Source organism: Meriones unguiculatus, chromosome 11 (assembly GCF_030254825.1).
Source record: "Meriones unguiculatus strain TT.TT164.6M chromosome 11, Bangor_MerUng_6.1, whole genome shotgun sequence".
Taxonomy (NCBI): Eukaryota; Metazoa; Chordata; class Mammalia; order Rodentia; family Muridae; genus Meriones; species Meriones unguiculatus.
Genome location: NC_083359.1, coordinates 35,462,646 through 35,488,532, shown reverse-complemented (window position 1 = coordinate 35,488,532; position 25,887 = coordinate 35,462,646). Strand labels below are relative to the sequence as shown.

At 45.8% G+C, this 25,887-nt stretch overlaps 1 protein-coding gene across 4 annotated transcripts in view; it reads left to right on the top strand.

Annotated features, from left to right (window-relative positions):
- The window catches only part of Lcp2 (lymphocyte cytosolic protein 2), a 49,658-nt gene that overhangs the window by 10,380 nt on the left and 13,391 nt on the right, over positions 1-25,887 (top strand). The window contains exons 5-17 of one of the 4 annotated variants that reach the window (XM_060363870.1): positions 10,720-10,785; positions 11,232-11,263; positions 12,239-12,279; positions 13,821-14,019; positions 16,551-16,648; positions 18,129-18,195; positions 18,277-18,375; positions 21,060-21,085; positions 21,206-21,225; positions 21,326-21,442; positions 22,759-22,789; positions 25,071-25,083; positions 25,749-25,878. In XM_060363870.1, the coding sequence (XP_060219853.1) occupies positions 10,720-10,785; positions 11,232-11,263; positions 12,239-12,279; positions 13,821-14,019; positions 16,551-16,648; positions 18,129-18,195; positions 18,277-18,375; positions 21,060-21,085; positions 21,206-21,225; positions 21,326-21,442; positions 22,759-22,789; positions 25,071-25,083; positions 25,749-25,878 (939 nt within the window). Of the gene's footprint in view, positions 1-10,719; positions 10,786-11,231; positions 11,264-12,238; positions 12,280-13,820; positions 14,020-16,550; positions 16,649-18,128; positions 18,196-18,276; positions 18,376-21,059; positions 21,086-21,205; positions 21,226-21,322; positions 21,443-22,758; positions 22,790-25,070; positions 25,084-25,748; positions 25,879-25,887 lie in introns of all 4 variants that reach the window. The other 3 variants (XM_021631430.2, XM_060363869.1, XM_021631420.2) reach the window with 3 other exon arrangements.

Below are 25,887 nucleotides of genomic sequence, written 5' to 3'. Positions count from 1 at the left end.
AGGGAAAGCCTGAGTCTGATGGATTCTCAAGTTGAGGAGGCAGAGCTGAGACTCTAGGAGATTGGAGTCCATTAATCATATGCCTACATAGAAAAAGTACTGGAGAAATTCCCAGGATCTCTCTCTGGTAGGGGGCTCGTCAGCCTATGCATAAGAGGAAACTTGTGTCTGACCTAAAAAAAAAAAAAAAAAAATCCAGTCAGAGAGGTAATAGGAACTAGAGGGTTGAAAATGGTGCCCAGTTCTGCCAGCCAGGTGCCAGGATGCCCAGATTCAGTCACTGAGGATAGTGCACAGGAAGGACTTGCTTCCAAAATGCAGAATGAGCAGTCATGATCTGAAACCTAGTCTGGTTCAGCCCAGTGAATCTTAAAGACAAGGCAGAGGTGGTGCAGACTGCTTCCAAGCAACTTTACTACATCCTCAAACAAAAACCCGAATATTCAAAAGCATCCAGGATCAAACAGAAACACAGCGTGCAGCATCCCATCAGTAACAAGCAGGGAAAGAAAGAGGGAAATATGACTCTCGGTGGAAGAAATAAACACAACCGACCCAGGTGGCTGGAACTGTCAGAAAGGAGCACTGAAGCTGGGCTTCACATGTTCGAAGTTAAGCTGGGGCACAGGAAACAAGACCTTCACAGAACTTCTAGAGATGAAAGTATCTGAGAGGAGAGGTAAACGGCTGTCATTTCACCAGAAATGAGGTTTTACAGAATCACATGTCAGTGTCCTAGTTACTTCTATGTTGCTGTCATCAACATTATAACCAACAGCAACGTGGGGAGGAAATGATTTATTTGACTGGCAGATCATCCAGGAAGCCAAGGAAGGTACTCAAATCAGAAACCAGGAGGCAGGTGCTGAAGCAGAGACCTCCGAGGAACAAAGCATTGCTTAGCAGCTTGCTCCCAGGCTCACATTCTGCTATCTTTTTTATAGAACCCAGACCCATCATCCCAGAGGTACCATGGAGCACAGTGGGCTGGAGCCTTCTCCACCCATTAGCAACCAAGAAAATGTCCCAAACTCTTGCCTACAGGCAATTACCTGGAGATGGTTTCTCAGGTGAGGATCCCTCTGCCCTGGTATCTCTAGTTTGTGTCAAGTTGACAACAACTAACCAAATGAATCACGGAACATGAACACAGAACAGGAGGAACTACCCCAAATCAAATGGAGGAGAAAGTATCACTGAGCTGAAGATCATCAGGAACCTTGGAGATGGTTCAGGGGTGCAGCGCTTGCCTAGCATTCATGAGGCTTGCTGGGTTTGCTCTCAGGTGCTGGAAGTGGGCAGAGTATCCGTGAACTGTGGGGCCATTTCAACTAGCTGAGTGTGCAGGACTAAGGTTCTGAAAAGATGTACCTGCTGAGTGGAGGGGATACAGAAATAATATACACAAGGAAATAGCAGCCAAGAAGCTCCTAAGTTGGATAAAAAGCCTTAAGTCCGCAGATTCAAGAGGCATCACAAACTCTAAGTCCAAGACACAGACAGAGTGCTCCTCTGTGATGCATTGCCATCAAATTTCCCCAAAACAACTGACTAGAGATAAACAGTAAAGAGAAAAATCACTCAAGTAGTCAGAGAAGAGAAAACACATCGCACTCTGAGGAATGACTATGAAGACTGGGGGTTCTGTCGGAAACAATGTCACCATCACCGAGACGACGCCTTAATCACTGAAAGGAGAAACGGTCTCAAGATAAGCAACATGTTCTTTCAGAAATGAAGGCAAAAACCTTAACCAGCTTGCCTTAACTTAATCTTCATTATACTTACTGCTACTGTACAAATAATCAAAACAATATGGCTTAATAATTAATAGTCCGAGAGATTCATGAAAAACTTAGAGGCCTCAACACACAGTTCTGCCTTTGTAAGAAGGGTTGCTATGAGAACAGAGACTGCTGTTGTACCGCACCCTGGTATGCTCACTGCGCTTGCTCATCATCTAGAGCTGTGCCTGGTCCACAGGCGGCCTTCGATAAAATGTGTGTTGTCCAACAGCTGACAAGTGCAGGTAAAATAGGACGTTCCCAGACATATAAAATCTGAAAGAACTCATCACAAACAATGACCCACACTGCCACAACTGTTAGAGAGAACCTCCCAGGAGGAAGGAAAGGGCGCCTGCTGCTCATGTGGATCTTCATGGAAGGATGCAAAATGTCAGAAATGTGCCCATAAATATATATTTGACCCTTTGAGGACATCTGAGTCCTGTCTCTCAGTTCCTATGCAAATTACTTCTTCGTGAATACTTCATCCATTTGGCGAAATGCTGCTAGATGCCTTCAGTGCGTCCAGACTTGTCAGTGTGGGGCTACAAAGATAAAGAACAGATCTTCACTCATAGTATGCTTGCATTCTAATGGAAGGGCAGGTCCATTTGCAGTCAGACATAGTGGCATATGTAATCCACAGCACTTGGGAGGCAGAAGCAGAAGGGTTAGGAGTTCAAGGCCAGCCTCAGCAACATAAAATGAGTTAGAAGTTAGCCTTGGCTTTATGAAACCCTGTTGCCAAAAACAAAAAAACAAAACAAACAAAAAAAAATGAAGGGAGGAAGATAAGGACAAGTAATAGAAAGAGAGGAACAGTGGCGCATTCTAGGAGAAGGAAGCATATTGTAAAAGCAGATGGGGAGAGGATATTCATTTAGTACTACTACTACACCAGAGAGTGTGGGGTGTGTACAGCAGGGCAGAGGAAAACCAAGAGGTGAAGATGGCTAGTTGACATGTGCAGTGCACGATTTATAAGGGCCCTCTTAGCCTCTGAGAGTAAGAGTTAGTGAAGACGGTATGCCAGGAGAAAATCAAGGAAATCTCACACCTCAGGTCTGCCCAGGGAAAGATGACTTTGAGGAGAATCGACTGGGGACACGAGTGCTAGATGTGGACACCCTCACACTCACAAGAGGTGGTGAGGACTGGCCATGCTGTCTCAGTCCTCCAAGCCTGTTCCTCATCTGTAAAATAGGGATAATAATGGGACTGACCTCAAAGGGAACACTGGGGAAACAAAACAAAAAAACAAACAAATGAAGAAAAACCCACTGAATAGTGTAAGCTTGTCTTTTATGTAAAACCTTCATAAGTACAGTTCCCAAGTTTTACTAATTTTTTTTTTTTTTAAGAAAGAGAGGGCTAAGGAATAGCAAGGGAACAAGTCTAGGGAGTGAAAGGGATTGGTTCTAAAGCTGAATTTGCCTCTTACTTCTAATGGCAAAGCCACTCAAACAGTCTGAGCCTCTGTTTCCCCATCTGTAAGAGGAGAAAGTAGTTCTCAGGGAAGGAGGAATAGTAAAAGGGCATATAAATTCCTTGGCTCTTTTCTTTACAATATAAATACTTAATAATTAGTTTTATACCATCTTCTAGATGATTGGTTTGTCTTGAACATTGTCCTAAAGGGTGATGGAAAAGAAATTGTTGTCAAGTACAAAAGCCTCTAGATATTTCTGTGACCTTCCCTACTACTTAAAATAGCAGAGTTAAATGGAGAACCATAACTAGACAATGTACAGAGAGTGGGAGATTTTGGCGCACTCAGTCTTAAGTGCGATGTCTGCATTAAAGCCCTCCCCTCAGGGTCAGGGCACAGGGAGCTATTTGTAGAAGTGTGTGGAAAGACTCTAAGAGACAGAGGTGGCTCCAAGCCTTGGTTGACTCCAAGGAAACAGTGTTTTCCAGATACAACAGGACTGGTACACACAGGGACTCACAGAGATTGTGGCAGCGTGCACAAAGCGTGCACAAAATCAAGCCAGACAGGACCCTAGCATTGAGCGGAGGACGTAGGCACAGGTTATCACCCCAACCATAAAGCTATCTGCAGTTGACCGCAAAGGAGAAAGTAGTTTTCCCTAATGGAGTCTCACTGCGTATATTACCTTCACTTCAGGGCAGGTCCCATGCCCAGGAGGCCGACACAAAATGAACTCAATAGTATTTTTTTTTTTAAAGGAAAACATAAAACAAAGGTAAGTAGATTTTATTAAAAAGGTTGGTTCCATAATGAAATTCCCTTTCTGCAAATTCGTTTACTCTCTCAGAACATGGTTACTATCAAGACACCCTGAATATTTTAACGATGAGGGGGTCTTAGAGAAAGTGATGAAAGTTCCCTTTCCAGAGCCTAGGCTAAGCCTCATGCTGAAGCTGAGAATGGTGAGAGGAGCATTGGTGTGAACAGTGCAGGCAGCAGATAGGTATGCGTTGACATCCCTCGTTGTGATCATTCACAGTATCCATCACATACATGATTAGATCCATCAGAGAAGCAGGGCAAAGCCGTCTGTTCACATGTCTCTCCTGATAAAGCTGCAAGGTTCCTAAATTCAGGGAGGGCCTTCTATCTCAACTACACAGTGCTTATTTCTGTACCTAAAGAAGAGAAGGCAGTGAGGAAGGACCAGACCGGGAGCCCCAGAAGAGAAATGAACAGAACATCCTCTACCTACAAATACATAATCAGCCCCCAGCAAAACAGAAACAATCATTAATTCAAAACCTATCTCCAAACACGCCTTCCCCCTATCAGCAACTGGCTAATCCTGGTCCAGGTGCCCAGCCCCTCACCATTCTTCCCAATGAGGGCCACTTTGTCTTAGCAGCCACTCAGCTACATGTGGATACTGACTTGCAGTTGCCTCAAGTTTCACACGGGTAAAACAGAGCTAATTATGTCTGTTTGCCACTCAAATGGTTGTGAGGTCCAACAGCCACTCAATGGTTATGTAGACACACACCCCATATAGAGATCTGGGCCCTGCATCTTCAGACAGACATGTGACTCTTTTCTGGCTAAGGAAGAGTTTGGGAGATCTGCCTCGTAGTTCAAAAAGGTGGATATTTTAAGGCAGAGAGCACTTGGTTTCCTTAAAGAAGCATGAAATTCAAAACAGAGGTCATGATGGTGCAAAGGTGTTCTGGGAGGAGGGCTGAGGCCAAGCTTGCACCCTGACAGTGCCACTCCAGGCAGGTACAGATGTCTATCTACCCTGTCCTGGGCCTGGGGGCATGCTGTTCTGGAGGGACCTCCAGGCAAGATATCAGCCTTTCAAGGGAGCATGCCAACCAAAATGGGGGTAGGAAGCACTTTCACTGGCCAGGCTATGACAAGAACTAGCCTTCCCTTAACCTTCATTGGCTACTGGATAGCTACATATATCTGCTATGATGCTCTCTCTCTCTCTCTCCCTCCCTCCCTCTCTCCCTCCCTCCTCCTCCCTCCTCTCTCATTTGTGCTCTCTCCCTCTTCCCTTTCCATTTCTTTCTTCTTGAGTGCTCAGCACATTTGTTTCAGCTCCACTGGCAGGAAACAGTTGGTAAACTAGAACGGGCTGTTGCGAAGAGTGCCGTGGGGCAGATCTAAGATAGATGAGGCCCTTTCGTCCCTTTCAGTCCACTCTCCAACCTCATCGCCTTTGTAATCACAAACTCCCTTCTCGCTTCCTTTTTATAAATAACAACCTCCACTGAACTCGAGAGTGACAGGAGTTCCTGGGCAAGATGTTCCGATCACTAGAACCACCTCGGGGCTGGGGGGAGTTACTCCCCACCCACTGTGGATCCTGTGATCCTGGGGTATGCCTGAGAATCTGTGTGACAGGTGCATAGGTGATCAGATGAGTAGGAAGACAAGTAGTCAGATGGAACTTACTTATGACAAAGATTAAAACAAACAAACAAACAAACAGAAATCTGCAACATTTGCATAGAAAATGCTTTGTCAAAGACACGTAGAGGGTGCTGGCCTTGGGGAAGGACATTTATGTTCCTTGTGAATCACTGGGAGAGGCAGAATATGATGATGGAGTCTGGCCCTGTCACATGGCAAGTTAAAGATGTTTCGAGGGCCATTATGTGATGCCAGCCTTCTGCAGTGGCTTGACTTTGAGAAGTTCAGTACCTTCCCAGGGCCAGTAGTCCCCTCAGATGAGGGAAAGCAGAAGGAACTTCTGTGTGAATGCCTGGCCCTCTCTTTCTCCTTCCCTGGCTGGGGAGGGAGGGCTGGGGGTTTGTGGGGACAGGGAGAGTGAGTCATCTCTACCCTTCACTGTCATTTGATCCACTAGGGGGTAGGTGCGACTTTGTAGGTTTGCACAAAGCTAGTAGACACTTCACTGCCCTCTTGCCAGCAAAGCAGCTCAACAGCCTACCTACCTTCAGTGTGGGTCCCTGCGGCTTCTGGGTTCTCAGAAGCCCTCCTCAGCAGCAAGACTATGGGAGGCCAAGCTTTGCTGCCTTCGACTGACTGTGCCATCCTGCTCTTTCTCAGCTCTTTGCTGCTGTGTGTGGGGGCCTGTGGTTTAGCATTTCCTTCCTTTCCAGTTACAGCCCCAGAAGCCCCAGCCTTGCTGTTAGAGATACTGGTGAGAAGCGCCATGGCACAGAGTGGGAGACATTTTTAAGATTCAAAGCTTGTGGGAGCCAGTGAAAGCCCAGCTAAGCTCAGGGGTGGGGGTGGGGGATACTGAGTTCTGGGTCCGCTCCGCCTTCCTTGGGCCCTCACTCAAATGGTACCTACTTGTTGAGTGCTGGTAGTTTTAAATTGTAACCCCACTATTCTTCTGGCCAAGCTCCTCCCACCATCACACCAACATACACAGTACCTTCTTCTAACTTTGAATATTATTTCTTTAAGTATTCATTGTTAGCTAGGTGGCAGCATGGTCTTTTAATCTTACCCCTCAGGTGTGTGTGTATGTGTGTGAGTGAATGTGCGAATGTGAGTGATGTGTGTAAAGACAAGAGACCAACTTCAGGTTTCATTCTTCAAGAGCAATCCACCTTGTTTTGTTGGAATAGGTCTTTCATTGAGATCTGGGGCCTCAGCTGGCTGTCCAGTGAACCACAGTGCTCTGCCTGTCTCTGCCTTCCCTTTGTGCTGGGATTACAAACGCACAGTACCTTGCCTGGTCTTTCTACAGTTCATGCGGATCAGTCGAAGTTTTACCTCATGTCCCCATGCTTTGCACAGCAAGCACTTTATTGACTGAGCCACCTCCCCAGCCCTTTGTTTGCTTCTGTCTACAAGCCGTCAAGTCCAAGAGCAGAGCTGCTAGTGTTATTCTGTGGTGCACTTTAGAGTGCCCAGCGGAGTTCTTGGTAGTTAGAAGGCCCCTAATGCAGGTTTTTAAGTGAGCAAGTGACAAAACAAGAGTGGCTGCTGTAGCATCTGTCACCTATCCTGGCAGAATGCAGGATGCACGCTCCTTTGACCGTCCTATAGGAGACCTTCAGCATACCTGCTTTAAACAACCACTGCCGGGTCACGTGTGACAATAGTCATGTCACAAACATCCTCATGCTGTGTTTAGAAGAAACTAGGAAGTGCGCCCCCCCCAGCCCCAGGCTTTAAAGTGCTTCTCACTTTAGAACAGCGGTTCTTAATCTTTCTAAAGCTGTGACCCTTTAACACAGTTCCTCGTGTTGTGGTGACCCCAACCATAAAATTATTTTCACTGCTATTTTATAACTGTAATTTTGGTACTGTTATAGATTGTAATGTAAATACCTGTGTTTTCCAATAGTCTTAGGTGACCCCTGTGAAAGGGTATTTTGAACTCCATAGGGGTCATGACCCATAGGTGGAGAACTGTTGCTGTAGACAGTGGTTAAATTCTGAAGTTCCAACAATGGCGTTGTTATGGAGGGCTTAACATTGCTTTATTTGTCTGTACTCTTGAGACTCTTCACCTTCATCTGTCCTGTCACTCGTGTGAAGGCGAGGGTCCTGAGCAGTGACTTGGGACTGAGGAAGGAATAAAAATGCTAGGATTGTTAAGGACTGTTCTTGCTAATCTAGCAAGTTTGCACTAGAATAACTTGTTCCCATGAGCTGACAATCGGCAGAAGGAACACAGGTTGAACGCCACTTTCACAGCTAGGAAGAGGCTCAAGAGTGTCCTTTCCCAGGAATGAAACAACACTGAGAGCTGCACCAGGGTGTGGTACATTCAAGGGAAACTGAGAGATGATGGCTTTGTCGGGATGGGTGTGTGTTGTGGATACAGGCAGTCCTCATCACTTACCTAGAACACCTCTTGTTTTGTCTGAACCTCTGTCACCTCCTGCAAAAAATAATTGGGATGGTCTCCGAAGCTCCTTCACGAACACAGTCTCCAGAGCATGGAGCTGACTCACTAGGGAGGGCCATCCTGGAGTTTGGAGTCTGGAGTCCCCTGTTCTGAGGCTCTAAAGGTTGCTAGGGTCTACTTGAGATATAGCCCAGGAGCCAAGGCCCTCCCTGTGCTGGGTTTTGGTGACCTGCTAGTTCTGTGTGGATGTACCTGAGCACATGGTATAGTCAGCTATTTTGACTGAAGTTGGGCCTCGGGGGCTGGATTTAGTTTCTCGCTGTGCATGCTGTACCTTTATTGGGAGTGCTTTTTCATAAGTATCCATGTGGGTGATTTAGTTACCGCTGTGATGAAATATCTGAGCAAGACAACTTAAAGGACTGATTATTTGGGCTCATGAAATGAGTATGCTCTTTGGCTCTGTGGCTTCTGGGCCTGTAGTGAGGCAGAGAATAGGTGTGAAAGGGTGTAGAAAAGCTATGCGCTGTGAGACACAAAACACAACAATCCCCGGTAGCCTGAAGAGTCCCCTTCTCCTTCAGGGACCTCCACTCAGGTGAAACCATCTTTGACTTCACTGCAGAGAAGAAATTCAGGATGAGCTTATGTGAAGCAGAGTTCATTAAAAATAGAAAGAATATGTGGTGTATATTTAAACACAGGGATTACTAGAAGGAGATGCCCAGAGAGGATGATGTGAGCTTCTTCAAGGACAGTAGCCCCTAAGTGTCTTAGGAGTCCCCATACATTCTGCTTGGCTGCTCTCAAGTTACAGCCCACGTGTTTACTAGAAACAGACCCCCCCCTTCTGTCTCTTTTTAAAAATTTATATATTTTTAATGAATTTATTTATTAATTTTAGTTTATTCACTTTGTATCCCAACTGTAGCCCCCTCCCCCATCCCCTCACATCCCACTCTACCTCCTTCTTCTCCATCCACGCCCCTCCCCCAGTCCACTGATAGGGGACGACTTCCTCCCCTTACCTCTGACCCTAGCCTATAAGGTTTCATCAGGAGTGGCTGCACTGTCTTCCTCTGGCCTGACAAGGCTGCCCCTCCCACCCCCACCCTCAGGGGGAAGTGATCAAAGAGCCAGCCACTGAGTTCATGTCAGAGACAGTCCCTGTTTCCCTTAGTAGGGAACCCACTTGGACACTAAGCTGCCATGGGCTACATATGTGCAGGGGCTCTACGATATCTCCATGAATGATCTTTGGTTGGAGTATCAGTCTCAAAAAAATAAATAAATAAAAACTGTGCTGAGATTTTTTTTTTTTTTTTTTTTTTTTTTTGGCTCTCCTTGTGGAGCTCCTGTCCCCTCCAGGTCTTTCTATCTACCCCTTCTTTCATAAGATTCCCTGCACTCTGCCCAAAGTTTGGCTCTGAGTGTTAGCCTCTGCTTTGCTACCCTACAGGGTAGAGTCTTTCAGAGCCTCTTTGTGGTAGGTTCCTGTTCTGTTCCCTGTTTTCTCTCTCTTCCAATGTCCATCCCATTTGCCTTTCTGAATGAGGATTGAGCATCTTACCCAGGGTCCTCCTGTCTCTTTTTGATAAGGGAAATTACAGGATGGCCCCATACGTTTACAATATTATAAAAATAAACCATGAGACACAAGACTGCAAGGAGGCGAAGACATGTCTTTCACCGTCAGTGTGCTTTCTAGTGAGATTCCTAGAAAACTGTAGGTTTTCGCTAGTGGAGAAAGGTCATGTATACATTGGTATTAAGCATGATTTGTTGCTATTTTAACATCCTTATTAAAGCATCTCTCTATTAAATGTCTCTGAATGCCTTTGCAGCAAATGTTGTCAGTTGTATTTGCATTCTTGGCTTTAAGCTGGTGGGAGTCTTTGAGCAAATCCTGGATGAGGGGCTCTTCTCCCACAGCTCTATCATGTGCTTTGTTTTTCTGTCTTTCCTCAAATGAGTTAAACTGTTGCTTTATGTAAAGCACTCAGTGATCTGATCATCTCTGGAAATACTCTCACAAACACAGAGGAATTGTGATGTCCTAATTTCTTAGCTATCTCTCAATCCAATTAAGTTGATAAGCAAGATTGGCCATCATACCATGTCACTAAGTAGATACAATGAGGGACAGTGTTGGGGGCGGGGATAGCAGGATGAATAACAGCCTATTGGAGGTTGTGTTAAGAAATACACATGGGCAGCTGAGCCACTTTGATCACGCATGTGAGCCAGGCACCTGCATAAGAGTGATCAACCAAGGCTCGGGGGACCACGCCCTATGTATGACAGAATAGTGAGACAACACCAGCGGGCAGATCGTACGTCCCCAGACTTCCAGAGCAGGGAGGAGCCAGGTGTAAGCTGACCAGTTTTTAAGGCACACTTAGAGCCAAACTATGAAGGTTCAGGTCAGAGATGACAGAGGGCTTCATGGGAGCAAGAGAAGTGATTGGCACTGGGTCAGGTCCTGAAGAAGGAGGTGACAGGTTCTAGCTAGGTGAAGACAAGGTCTGAGGCTGACTTAGGGAGGATGGGCACAAAAGAAGATTGTCCAAGTTGGGCCTGCATGCTTGGAGGCCATGTAGGTCAGGAAGGGGAAGACCAGGAGGAGACTGTTTTCTCTCTTCATATGTGTCTTTATCTTGTAGGATTCTCAGCAAGTTAAGTCAAGACATCAACAAGAACGAAGAGAGAAGAAGCATTTTTACACGAAAGTGAGTGGGCAGCTCTGGCCTGCGTGCTACTACAAGGGGACTAAAGAATTAAAATCCCGAACTGAGCTTTGAAAAGAATCTGCAACACTGGTGTTGCCCTGACTGTTTTACCTGATTGTTTTACCTCTGTCTCAGGGGTCATGAAGAGAGTGTTCAAGGAAGGCGGGGATTTCCCTTTCCCTGGCAAACATTTTTGCCCTAGGATCCAGGACATTAAAGGAACATTCCCTAGATCTTTAAACAGTCACAAGTTTTCTTCTGTGACACCAGTGAGGCTTTAGTGGTCTCCAGAAGCTGGGGGACAGCCAAACTCTGGTTGCCAAGCAACAGGGGTACAAGTTTTGGGTAGTGAGACATAATCCTCATTGGTGTAGAGGGCTAATCTGGGGGAAGGAGAAGCCCTTAGATTGACAGGCTACTGAGATGCTGTTTGTTTGCCCTTACAGACCCCAGGTTCAGCGGTTTCCTGAGGAGACAGGTAACAGTACTGGGGCTGAGTGGCAATTGCTTTAGGAGGTGATGTGTGCTTCAGTTCTGGCCTCTTTGAGTGCCGAGCATGGGACCCGACTCATTAGCTCATCAGCCAGGTCTTTGTCACGGAAGGGTATTCGTTCTCACTGAGAGGAGGAGGGATGCCACTCTAGAGGTACACTGCAGAACTCTACTTGCTCTGTGGGGCAGCCTAGACTTAGCTTTGAACACCTGAGCTGAGCCAGTGTCTGAGTCTTTCAGGCAGTTTTCCATTGTTCAGTTGCACAAAACATCTAGATTTGGGTTCGAGGACCCAGCCCAGTCCTATTGAATAAGGGACCCCCTGAATAAAGCCCCTGGTCTTACTCTATGAAAACAATCCTGGGTGACTTTTATATGCACACAAGAAAGATTAGGTACCACTACTGCTCTCTGGCAGAATGATCTCTTTAGATAGAAATGCTATGAACAATCATAAGTTGTTATCTTAGTATGTTTTCTGTGGCTATAACGCTGTTCCTAAAGCTGGTTTATTTATAATGGAAAGAAGTTTATCGAGTTCAAAGTTCTAGAGGTATGAGAGCGTGGTGTTGCCGTCCGTTCAACTTCTGGCTAAGACTGCATTACAAATAGCATCATGTGTGAAAATATGAGAATAGTAAGGGGCCAAAATACCAGGAGTAGGCTTGTGACTTTACTCCAGTCTGGAGAGACTCAAGTTAGTCTCTTAGAGAAAGATGTTAATTCATCCACCCTTTCGACCTAATTATCTCTTAATGGTCCTAACACTTCTCATTAGCACAACATTAAGATTAACATGCACTCTGGGGGGTGGGGGGGTAAATTGTACTCATCGCAGCAGTTGCTGCCCCCCCCACACGTAGAAGGAAGGCTAAAGGCCTATGATGGACCCTGGGCTGGGGAAGAGCTGTGCAGACCGACTCCCTGTTGGGTGCTGATGGTGGTGTCATCTCTTTCACAGAAAGCCACGACGAAGAAGACGATGGTGGCTGGTCATCCTTTGTGAGTATAGCTTAAGCTAAGTCACTCTTTTTTTGTTGTTTTGATTCATTTTGGTTTGTTTGTTTGTTTGTTTGTTTGTTTGTTTTTCAAGACAGGGTTTCTCTGTGTAGCCTTGACTGTCCTGGGCTTACTGTATAGAACAGGCTGGCCTCAAACTCACAAAGATCCACCTGCCTCTGCCTCCCGAGTGCTGGGATTACAGGTGTGTGCCACCATGCCTGGTCTCTAAGAGATGGCTCAGGGGTTAAGAGCACTGGCTGTTTTTCCAGCACCCACATGGCAGCTCTTCACTGTCTGCAATTCCAGTTCCAGGGGATCTGACACAGACTTACATGCAGGCAGGATACCAGTGTACACATACAATAAGTAAATAAATAAATAATTATTTTAAATGGGGCTGGAGAGATGGCTCAGTGGTTAAGAGCACATGCTAAGTCACTCTTGTAGCAATGGCCAGAATGGCCTTACATCGACCTTAATGCTGAAAAGGGAGCACACTCCCTCCACCAACAAGACTTTGAAACATCTCATTTCAGGGTCCAGAAAGGGCCAGGCAGTAACTATTTCCAGCTTTGGAAGCCCAAATGTTTCTTTTTCTACTATTCAGCTCTGCCCCTGTGGCATAGAAGCAGCCATGGGCAGTGAGTGAATGAGTGGGCTCAGCTACCCTGATGAATACAGAGGTGGGCTGTGACTCACTGGCCACACCATTTATCACTGCTACCATACCAAATAGCAGCCCTTCCCTTCCCACTATCTTTCCTAGAAATCTATGCTACTGTAACCTTTCTCATGGACTTACGTTACCCTTGGTAACACAGAGGGAAAAGCGTTACAGAAGGAAGCGTTAGCACTGGAAAGGCTCCCACACCTATTTTATATTGGAAGGGTCACAGTGCCGACACCTTTCAAAGTCCGATGACCACACATGGTCATCACATACAAAGCCATGTGGGGGTAAGAATTCTGTGCTGGAAGAGAAAGCTGAGGAGCCTGCGGGAGGATGTACCTTATGCAAAGCCATTTGCCTGGTAGAGGCAGATGTGGGACCCAGGCTGCCCAACTCTTTACCTAAGTCGTCTTTCTGGTAAGCGGCCGCCTTTGGGTCTTTTAAAATCCATACGCTGACTGTCCCTTGTTCTATTGGGATTTAGTAAATGAAAGCATTTCATTTGAAAGAAAATGGCTTTTGTAAAAGTCTGGTTTATAAGGGAAAACAAAGGAATGCAACAGATTCATTTTGTACAAAAGGAACAAGAGAGCCAATTTCCCCAGATGTGTTTGTGCATCAGCAGCTGGATTCCTGCCAAGGCTTGCCTTGAGTCCTCTGTGCTCAGCCAGGGGCTGACTAGTCTTCAATCCTGTCCCAAAAGCATGAGTTTTCCAGTCCCTGGAGGCCATCATACTTTGTGGTTCCCTTCTGTGACAGATCTGTCGGGAGGACGCTGGGGTCTTGGACAGACTTCTCACAGAATCCATACTGTAAAATGTCATCCTGTGACACCGGTACAAGCTGTGCTGTCCCTCCACTGTATTGGCAGGAAGATGACTACGAAAGTCCCAATGATGATGATCCGGATGGGGAGGACGATGGTGACTATGAGTCCCCCAATGAGGAGGAGGAAGCGCTGGTGGATGATGCTGCAGATTATGAGCCTCCGCCCTCCAACGATGAGGAGGCTCTGCAGAACTCCATCCTGCCCGCCAAGCCTTTCCCCAACACCAACTCCATGTACATTGGTAAGAGCCTCTTTTGCAGCCTGCTGGCCCTGGCAGCCCTGGGACAAGCTGCCCACTGAGCTGCTCTGGGTGCTGATTGCTGCTCTCCTGAAAATCTGTGCGGCATGAGGCCAAAGAATCTGTTTCTCTGGACATTTCCTCATGAGTGAAGTGGGCTAATGATAGACCAGAGGACAGAGGCTTGCTGGGAAGAGGGCAGTCATGTGGCACTGCCAACTACAGATGGTCACAATAAATGGGAAGATACTCAGAGGAATTGCTTCTGCCTTTACAGTGAGACAGACTTTAGGATGTCCCTCACCTACCTGTTTCTCTATACCCATATATACTTCTATACTTCTTTCTCTTCCTTTCTTTCTCACTTTCTTTTCCTTTCTTTCTCACTTTCTTTCTCTCCTTCCTTCCTTCCTTCCTTCCTTCCTTCCTTCCTTCCTTCCTTCCTTCCTTCCTTCCTTCCTCTCTCTCTCTTTCTCAAAGTCATAAATGTTACCCATCTCTTTTTGTGAGCCAGAGACCCATGTGCTGAAGCCATCAAGAAGGAAGATGTCCCTTTGTCTTTTGAGAATTACTCTCCAGTAGAGGCAGTGACAGAGAATGAACACAGGCACACTTGGCTTCCTCTGCATGGAGGGAGCAATGGATCTCACCCTGGGAGCTGTGCTGTACTCTGCTCCAGATTCCACCCCACCACCTTACTTTGTGAAGTGAGGGACAGAACACTAAAGCTAACAGGCAGGGAGCTACAAGTATCATCAAGGCTGTTCCAGACTTAGGGAAATGGAGCAGAAGAGGGAAACCAGGTTGGGGAATGTCTCTAGGTGCATGTCACAAAGACACAGAGTGAGCAAGACAGAGCTCTTCCTCGCTCACTCTTGGTCTGCTGGGTGGGGCCACACTAAACAAATACACTCTGTCATTACATTAAGTCAGTGTGATCAATGGGTTTGCTCTTTCAGGATGTGACACTTGAGCAGTAATCTTCAGCTGGTGTTAACTAGTGTATTAAGACTGAGTAAGAGTCGGTTGTATATGAGTCCGAGTGGAGTAAGGAAGGAACATTTAAAGCAGTTGAAATGGCAGCACAAAGGCCCTGAGATCCCAAGGAATGTGGCCTGTCAAAGGAGGTAAAAGGCAGCCTGTGGTGTGGAGACCAGGCTTGCCCTTGCCTCTTGCCTGAGACCCTTCATGAGGGCTGACAAAAAGGGGGTGAATCAAGAGAGCACGCAATGGTTTTTCTAGTCCAAAGTTCCAGCCTCCTTCCACAATCCTCCCAAAACTAACATAGCCTCTTGGTTAGGGTTTCTGTGGCTAAAATAAAGCACCAGGGCTAAAAGCTAAGAAGCTAGGAAGCCCTTGCCTGCTTGTTGCTCATGCCTCAAAGTTCCATGCTGGCCTCTCCCAGTCAAAGGGGTAAGAACTCCCAAACTTGTCAAGCTGGTCTTAGGCAGTTCTGTGGTGATCAGAATAACATGAGTGTCTGCCTAAGGCAAGACCATGTGCTGTTTAATTTGGTAATGGAGTTGGGGGCCAGCTCCTCCCTTTTTGAGAGGAGACAGGCAAAAGGAGGAAGTAGGAGGGTATAGCAGCCCAGAGGGAAGGAAGTAACAGAACAAGGGGCCCACGGGAGTGGCAGCTAACTTAATCCTGATAAGCAGCTCTGTGCACAGTGTGAGTGTGTGTATGCAGGCATGCACACGTGTAAGCGTACATGCATAAGTGTCAGCATACACTCATGTTTCTGAGCATGTAAGTGTGCATGTGAACATACACACGTGTGCTCTGTATGTACATATTTGCATGTATATATATACACACAGGATCATGTATGCATATATACTTGTACATCCACATATGTAGACTCACTGGGGTAATTCTGTAGAGGCTTCCTTTGACTGGCAGTGTCTCACATATTACCTGTTTGTGCGAGGTACGATGGGAGTTAATCCCCCGTATATGAAGAGTCAAGCCAACTCTGCAGGAAGAGGAACAGACAGGGGCCAAGGACTCCCATCCTTCTGTTGGACCCAGGCTGGGTCTGGCTATAGCTGGGACTCATGCTGGTGCAGGTCTGGAGGACAAGGCTCAGGTGCTCCTGGCACCTTAAGCTGCATGGCCAGGCACAACCTGTTCCAGGAGATCCTGCACTTACACAACATTCACTTCAGTCTTTCATTGCTTCTTTCTTTTCTTTTCTTTTCTTTTTTCTTTTCTTTTCTTTTCTTTTCTTTTTTCTTTTCTTTTCTTTTCTTCCTTCCTTTCTTTCCTTCTTTCTTTCTTCCCCTTCCTTCCTTCCTTCCTTCCTTCCTTCCTTCCATCCTTCCTTCCTTCTTTTCTTTTTCCTTTTTTATACTTGGTTTTTGTTTGTTTGTTTGTTTGTTTGTTTTTTGAGACTGGGTTTCTCTGTGTAGCTCTGGTGGTCCTGGAACTAGCTCTGTAGGCCAGGCTGGCCTCAAACTCAGAGATCGGCCCACCTCTGCCTCCTGAATAGCATTAAATGTCTCTTCTTTCTTTTTAATACTGTGTTTCCACAGACAGGCCTCTTGCCGGCAAGGTCTCCCAGCAGCCTCCGGTGCCACCCCAGAGACCAATGGCCGCCCTCCCTCCCCTGCCAACAGGCCGGAATCACTCGGTAAGCCTCCTCCCTTTCTTCCAGGCCACTTTGAGTCCACAGCAATTCTTTCTTCCTGTAGACAGAAAAGGAAGTAAGCACCTTTACTGATTCTAAGTTTGTAAGTGATGGTTATGCCAGGGAATGCGCACCTTCGCTTTCTGTTCCGCGGTTCAGTTTTGCAGTGAGTTTCTAAGTATGTGATGTTTATTAGCATTTTTTTGGTACCATAAACAACATGGACTGCGTGTATGACGAGAGTCTCTTCTTCCAATACTCATTGTGCTACCCCTACTATTTAATGTAGGCGAACCAAGTCTGGCCCCGACATCTGGTGTGGCCTAGGTTCCCAATCTAGGCCTTCTTCTGCAAACAGTATTTTGCCACCTGCTGGCCAGATAAAAAATTACAGGGAATGATGCCTTCAGACCAAGATTCCAATTCACTGTAGCCAGGGAGAAATAGCGGCATCAAGCTCCATTTTCCTTCCTTTTCAGCATATAGTCCGGCTTCTGTGGAGCTCACATGAAGCTCAGTCTAAATGAATCAGTATCAAGCCCAGTCTAAAGGAGTCAGCTCTTTCTGCAAGAGGCCACCACACTTTAACAACTGTGGCAAGAGCCAAAGTGTCAGAACTAGAAAGGGAGACAGAGGTAGAAGGAGGATCTTGGCACATACAGAGACCTCATAGTGGTGAGAACCTCTTCTCATAAATGGCCCCTCCTGCTGGCATAGGCACCTCTGCAAAAGGACTGACTTGATGCAGCCCATTTTGCCTTTGGAGCCTGAAGATTTTCACCTCCACCTTTGGGAGGCATGATTTGTCCAGCACATTGACAGCTACTCCACACCAGTTTTCTCCATGCCAGGGGAAGAACAGGGAACAGCGCATAGTGCACCAACTTTCATAACATTTTGATAAGTACACAGATATAGAAACGATTTGAGGATGTGGTTAGGAAGGCAGAAGCCTGGGTAACATGATGGAGGGTACAGAGCTGACACTGAGCTGGCATAAAACAAGCCAGTCATGTGGAAAGCAAAGGGAACATTCCAGGAGGAGGAAACATAGGCACAGAGGCATTTGAGAGTAGGTATGAGCTTTGGGCTTTGTGAGAACTGTAAGGAGACCCTTATACAGGGACGCTGGAAGCATCAGAGAACATAAAAATGGCTTGGAAAGGTAGACAGGGGCATCTTGTATAGGGCTTCACATGGGGCTCATGTTTCATTTCTGATTTGAAGGGCTGGGCAGGGAAGTTTCTGCTTTGTCCTTTGTCATGCAGCAAGTCTGTTGCTTGAGAAAGTGAGGAAGTTCAGAGAGGTGACAACCCCAGCAGCTCAGCTGACAGAGGGGGTCGCTAGCTGTGGGTGGGATGTGAAGATGGAGAAAGGGGAGCCAGACACATCTGGGGAGACAGTGCCACCAAGTCTAACAGAGGCCAATGTGGAAAGGCTTCCCAACATTTGGATGTTTTTTTTTTTTTTTAATTTCACGCAGCCACTGTCTACACCCCAACCCAACCATGATGAGCCCAGCAGAAGTCGAAACCACAAAACAGCAAAATGTAAGCACAAGGTTGCCTTCTGCCCACCAGCCCATACACCCAGTCCCCAGCAGAAAGCTTTCTTCTTATAACTGACCTCAGCCTTTTCCTCCCCAGTGCCTCCTCCATCAATAGACAGAAGCACGAAACCTCCCCTTGACCGCTCACTGGCACCTCTTGACCGAGAACCCTTTACACTAGGTTGGTATTACTCATATTTTATGCACAATAACAGTAGCTACGCTTATAGAGTGCTAAGTGCTCTTTCTTTTATACACATTATCTCATTTCATAACTGGCACAGTACTGTGACGCTGTGAGAAGCATCCTCACTTTACAGAGAAAGCAACTGAGGCACAAAAGCAGTAACTTTCCAAATCACTCAGATACCAAATGATGAAGGTAGAGACCTAACTCCGGATCAGCTTGATGCCAGAACCCCTGCTCTTTGTCCCTGGGCTGTTCTCACTGCACCATTGCTGTGAGCTGTGTGTACTTTGGCCAAGACACAGCAGGATGCATCCTGGCTCTCAAGGAGGGAATGGGCTGAGCAGCAGAGCATGGGAGAGCTGGAGTCAGCTGTTTTGGTTGCTGCTTAGTTCAGTGATCCAGGGTGTGTGACTTCCTCGGGCCACCGTCTCATGGCAAGGAGGATATTTTCTCCAGAGAAGAGCTTTCCTGAAATTCTGAGGTACTATTCAGATGTCAGCATTGACCTTTGCTGTCGATGCATACAGTCGATTAAACACTACGGACTTTTCTCACAGTTTACTCATGACCGCAGCTACTTTGGTTCTAGCTACTCGTACGTAGAGTTAGTCTTTAATTCAACTCTAAAACTTAGCTACCATTTATTGACCACCTGGGGTAGGGCACGTGCTTTACATCCTTATGCCAGGCCAGTGACAGAGTGTGTTATCAGCTCCACCCCTCAGCCGATAAAAGGTCAGAGTTTAAATAACACGATCTATTTGCATAGGTGGGTTGAGACTTGAGCCCATGTCTTTCTCACTTTTGTACCCTATCACAGGGCGCTGAGGTCCTGGGCTTTGAACCTGCTGTAGGTGGGTGTGGGCAGGAAGCACCTAAGCTGAGTAGATACAGAGTCCAGGCCTCAGCTGCATCTCTTCTCCTCTCCAATGGGACTCTGAGCAAGGCCTTTGCCTTTTCTTGGCCCCAGTATTCTCCTCGGTGGGCCAAATGACTTTGAGATCTTGGATTGGAGGCTGCAGCTTGCTCCCCTGACTCATATGCTCACTCTGCTGAGTCACGAGAAGCTGTGTTCTCCATCAAGTTTGGACTTCACTGTGGAGAGCTGTGCATGCTGTGTGAAAAGGACGGCAGGAAGATGCAGGCTCCAGCCCTGCTCCCTAAGCCAGGGCATCAGGAAAGCGGGATACAGGTGTCAACACTCTACAGTCATCTCCAGACACAACTCCTTTGAAGAGTCACTTTTTACCATTTTTGTAGATATTTTAGAGTTATCATTTTCCGAGAATACGTGTTTGGGCTTTGAATTACGTCCTTGTCCATGATGCTGTGGCAGAGCTAAGTTCTTCCGCTAAAGCTTAGACTTTGACCATAAAACTCGTAATGAGCCCAGAGCATATGCGTTTCAGAAGACTGCTGTTGGGCTTGTTTGTTTGTTTTCTATGAATCAAATACTTTCTGGAAAAGGAAAGCCTTCTTTGTTCAAAGAATATTAATTTGCTTTTGGGGTAGCCCTTTACAGAAGATGTTTAATCTCAAACTCTTAATATTTACTAGACTTCCTTTGTGCCATGATTTATTCAAAGCAGACAATCTTCTTACACCTTCCTGGGTCTACCATGGACATCCTTATGGGATGTTGTGAATATGTGATTCCAGGAGGACTGCATCAGCATACACCTTAGGGTACTAAGTGTGGGAGAGTAGGAAAGAAAGAGGAGCTGGCCAGCATTCGTCAGCACCCTCCCCATCTTGTCCCTGACCTTGCATATAAGTTATCATCTGACCTCACAGCAAACCTACACTGATTGCACAGCCAAGGTAACAGAATTCCAACATGCTCAGGTACTGTTAAGCCTGCTTCCAGATTACTGGACCCTCATTAATAATGTTTTTATTATATAGAAAAGAAACGGTACACCTAACCCGTAAGACCTCAGCTACGCTAACAACAAAGTTGTCCTGAATAACTGGGCATTAAGGAACTTCAGATATAAATACTTGGCTTCAATGCTGTCTGTCCTCAAAGAAATCAAACAAGTGGGCAAACAAAAATGACTGCCACCACCATCATTATCTTGATCACCTCCACAACCACCATCACTCCTGTAACCATCACCACCATAAACCGCCACTACTTTCATGACCACCACAACCTCCATCACCATCACCAATAAAATGGTTCTTCCATACCAGGACAGTGTCCTAAAGCCCTTGTTCCCAAGTTATTATTATTTTTTTTTCAGAAACCAAATGGCGTCCTTTACATAATATCAATCGTACCGTAGGATTGAGACAGAAATTACTCCTTCATGACTCGCCAGTTTACTTCAAAAATCAGGACAGACTAGACAACAGATGCTTAAGCTAATGAAAACGACAGAAAATGCCAAGAACACATTCACCCATTTGATGCTCAGTTACACTAAGTCACACGTTGCAAAGAAGCACAGACCCCCACATCCCGTTACCATGTGCACAGCTGTGTGACGTGGTGGGCAAGCCAGGTGGTGTTTTTAAGCCCCTATGATCAGGTACTCTGCAAAAGACCAGATCTGAAGCCTGGCTTGAAGTCGGTTCCCCCACCTCCGAATATGGTTTTCATCAGAATCTGTTTTTCAACCTCCACCTCATGCTTGTCCCAAATTTAATGTTCTGCTTTGTCCTGTTTACAGGAAAGAAGCCAACATTTTCTGACAAGGTGGGCTGTTTTTCTGGTTTGTTTTGCGGTTTTAGTTTTTGTTTGCTTTGATTTTTTTTATCTTTTCCTTATTCTTTGGAAAGTGCCTGACCCTCACATGTCCTCTCTAATGTCTTGCAGCCAGTGGCCCCAGTGGGAAGGTAAGCCTCCGCTATATTGTATCAAGCCCCGGAGTTTTGCTGCAGAGCTCTGCCCAGTGGAAGCGCTTTCTTACAAATCCTTTCTTTTCACTCTCAGTAGGCCCCTTGGGGAGCATTTACCCAAGATACAAAAGCCTCCTTTACCACCAGCCATGGACAGACATGAAAGAAGTGAAAGATGTGGACCCCTGACAGCAAAGAAGCCCCCGGTTCCAAGGTAACTCTCCTGTGCTGCTTGAATTGGGCCTTTGAACTCCCCGTACTTGGGAGGGCAAGGGCTCATTTCCTTGCTGGTTGGATGAAAAGCATTGAGGTCTGTGAAGAGAATGGGAATCTAGCTGAGCAAAGAGTAGAAGTGCTTAGAGCAGAGGGCAGGGGGGGGGTCTGCTGTGGGAGGCCTTGTCTGAAGCCAGTCTCTTTTGTTGGACTTTTCCTGCCTTGTCCGACTGAAGCCTGAGCAACATGCAGGAGCAGTGTTTGCCAGTTTGTTTCATAAAGGAGCAGGGAGGAAAGACTGGGGATTCTAGACCTGCATTAGCCTCTTTCTTTCTGTCAACCACTTTTACAACCACAGGGGACTGATCACAGACAGCTTTAGATCTACTATAAAATCATGTATGGTCTATTTACCAAATGACACCAGTGTACTCAGGTTCTGAGCCAGCCGGGCTACTTGGGGAGGGAACAGTGAGGTTCATTATCTCATCTGTCTATCAAGATTCAAAACCATTCTCCTGGCTTGGCAGTTGTGACTGTCAGTCAAGACTAGGGCTAGAGTGTGCCAAGAAAATACTCAGTCGTTGACTTTAATAACATTTTAATGCATTATTTAACAAAATCAAAATACATGAAAAACAATCACAATGGCCAAAATATCAAAATTTTCAATAAATAAAATGGGAAGAACTGATGGAAGACCTGGGAAACATCTGACATGAGCTATTCAACAAATTGTTCTTCTCATCCCTTCCTCTCTCCCTCTCTCCCCGGAAGTACAGTTTTCCCCTCTCTCTGCAGTCCTTAGACAGCTATTATCAAAGCAATTGGATTGGCCTGTCCATCTGTGCCAATGGCACCAAGGCCCTATTGGAAAAGCCCAGAGCAGGGACCTTTGCCAACCGTTTTCTTATTATTTGAAGGGTGGGCCCAGTGGTGGCCGGTTTAAAACCCCAGCAAAGAGGAATATTATTGAAAATGTTTTTATTTGCTTGGAAAAACATCTCCTCAGTGAAATTTAATAGCTACTAAAAGCTGACTAAACACATATATGTATATAATTATGTAATTATTTGCTACAGTAGCTCTGTAGAACAAAGGTTTGCCTAGCTCAGCTTGCAATGATAACAGAGCATCCAGTGGCCAAATTTCCCTTCTTTCCCTTTCCCCAGCATTTTTTTGCTGGCATTTGCAACTTCCCCTTTGACTACGGCTCAGTGGGTTTTATTTCTTCTTATGCGATTTACTGAAATTATATTCTGGGGCTGACTCTTTGAAACTCTCGGATGTTCATGTCTCTGCTCTAATTCATTTCAGGCACGGATGGGGACCAGAGAGAAGAGAGAATGTAAGTGTGAAATGTCATTTAGGAAATTCTTGGCATAGGAACAGCCAGTGTAGGCTCTGAGGAGGTGCTTTGTCCTCATCTGAAGTCAGGTATCGAGAGCAAGGCCCACAAAGAGTCGAATAAATACCAGTATCTGCATCTTTTTACTTGGAGTTCATCAGGCTGAATTGCCTAGCTCCTGTCCCTCTGAGAGGTCCCGGGGTGGCTGGTTTCTTGCAACCAAATTCCCAAGGGTAATTAGGAAGGAGAGTGAATAGTGTCAGCGATGGAGGAAAGGGTCAGGAAGATGCTGCAGAGTCCAAGTCTGACACAGAAGTTTCCAAGGTTGCCTTTTCTCCCTGAAAACCTCCACAGCTACAAAAGACAGGGAACGGTGTTGCTGGATGCTACCTTGGGAGGTCAGGTGTTTTTCTGGGGCTTTCTCAGGCCCACAGAAAGGCTGGTCACACCTGGCTTTCCTTATGCTTTGGTCTTAGTGGCCCTGTGTGCCATTCTTTCTCTCTTAATGGGAGACACTAAGACACTCTAATGGGAGTGAGAATATACTCAGAGTTGCACAGGCATTAAATTCAGATTCCTTGCACCTGAATATAGGTCTGCCTGATGTTCTCTGTACTCTGTGCTACTTTAAAAATATTTTGAAATTTATTAGTAGTAGTATTATATCTTTATAATACTACAGTACACACAGTACTGGGACAGTACACACATGGACCACAGCATGCAAATGGAGGTCAGAGGACAATTTTGTGGAGTTGATTCTCTCTTTCCACCTTTGTATGGGTTCTGGGAATTGTGTGCCAAGTGCTTTTTTTTTTTTTTTGCTCACTGGGCCATCTTGCTGACCACAATCTTTGCTTTCATGATAGCCATCACATCACAGAGCCCTTCCTCTGACCACATGTTCAGCAAGCAGTGGCTGATGTTTCTGCAGATCTATGTTAGTTGCTGTGTTTGTTGAAATATCAGGGAGGCAGGCACCCCAGCATCTCCCAGGCACTACTGCACATCATCATGGCATAGTCTGTGTGGGCCAATGAAAGAAAAGGAGCTCTGTGGGTCAGAGCCAGGGGTGACTTCTTAAGGGCAGTGAGAGGTATAATAGTCCTTGAATGATGCAGAGAACACAGGTTGGGGTCACTCTGGCTTCATTCTGGTCTCAGGAATGTCTTAGGAAGATAGGAGGGAATGGCTATGGCAGGGCAGCAACTTGCTACAGACACATAGGGATAAAGTAGAGGAGGGACGGTGAGGCCAACATCACATCCCTGAGGCACGCAGTCTCTGAAGGATTCATTCTCCTCATGGGAAGCTAGGGTTGTACCTTTTCGAACCAGAGGGGACATGGCAGCAGTGCTCGGGACATTGGCAGTCTGCGGGCACTCCTGTCAGTTTATTTGTGTGACGCTTTGCTGAGACTCTCCCTTCCTCAGGATGAGTGATTCTGACTGATGGTAGGACTGAGGGTAGATAGTTTTACTAGTCAGAATTAACCAATGCCAGGCACACACAGTAACCAGCTTAATCCTTACACAACAGTTTGGGGGAAGGTACTGCTTCAACACCGCTGGGCTGGTCTAACAAAAACAGTTCAAGTTGGCTTTTTGATTTTCTATTCCGAGGCAGACCTGCTTTGTCCTTTCAAACCTCATTTCTTATTGGAGCAGGAGAGGAAATAGCCTTTCTCTTGTCTGTCTCACAAGGTGGTCCTGCAGTTGAAATGGTTAGGGACGATGCACCTTGTAAACTGCACTATGAATGAAGAGGGGCAAAATTGCAAAAGAGAGGCAGGAAGACGGCTGGAACTATGGGTCAGGCAGGTTTGGGGTGAGTCCTTATCTGCTCTCCATGGTGAATGCTCCCATAAACATGAGTATCATTTCCATTGTAAAGGGTATCACATTCTTAGAGCTGCTGGAGGAAATTGACTGAAATATTACATGAGTCTCTGAGACACATCATGGGAATTGTAAATGTTGTTATGTCCAAGTCCTTTAGGACCCTCAGAACCCCTTTCAAGCTGGCTGTTTGAGGGGAATCTCAGATTGGAATGTTCTTTGGATGGATGTGAATATTAGAAAATATAAAAAAAACACTTAGCAGATTCTAGCTGAATTATAAACATGGGGAAACTCTAGAGAATCCTCCACAACTTATCTATTATGAAAAGCTATATCTGTTTAAAAAAAAAGAAGAGCCAGACACATTTTATTGAGGAATGTCTTCTTAGGACTTGGGTTTTGATGATAAGTTAATATCTTTTATTATGTTTCCCTTACAGGATGAAGATGATGGTATGTCTAGAGATCTTTCTTAAAACTTTTGTTCTCTCATTTTTCTGATCAGCTATTTAAATAGAATTATTGAGTATGGAACCCCCAAAGCCAATCAACATAAGCAGACATATACCAATTGCTACACTTCATGGCTCTAGTAAAATGGAATTACTTGGTTGCTTTACCAAGGAGAACTTAGGTTCATGTGTATTAGTTCAGAATACCTAACTGTACAGAAAGTTGCATCTATGTCTTGATAGAAATTTTTCTAATACTTAGACCCTCTGACATGTGTAGGTACAGAATCAATAACTGTGAATGAACAAAATAACGTAGTTTTAGCTTTCAAAAGACAAAATAAAAATCTTCAAAAATTTTTGAAGGAAAAAAAAAGCCTAAAATGTATAAGGTTTCCCATTTTCTGCCAAGTAAATAGTTCAAAAATAAAATTTCACTATAGAGAACAATAGCAATTTTACATGATTCCCATGTGGTGAAGTATGTAGAAAAAACGTAATATAGGTTATCTTCCTACCATTTGCTACTTCTGTCTGATCTTTTGGATCTGTGTCTCTCTCTTCACATCAACTGGTTTTGGTTTAAACCGAGGGGAGGGGAGGAGTTCTCTAAATGTCCCCAGATCTGAATTCTGACTCTCCAATTTTTCCTCCCCCCCCCCACAGTGCACCACAGACCTTTGCCCCAGCCATCACTATCTTCTGTGAGCTCCAACACATTCCCTTCGAGATCTGCCAAGCCCAGCCCCAAGCACACATTCCCATTGTCTCACATGCCGGGAGCCTTCTCCGAAAGGTTGGTGGC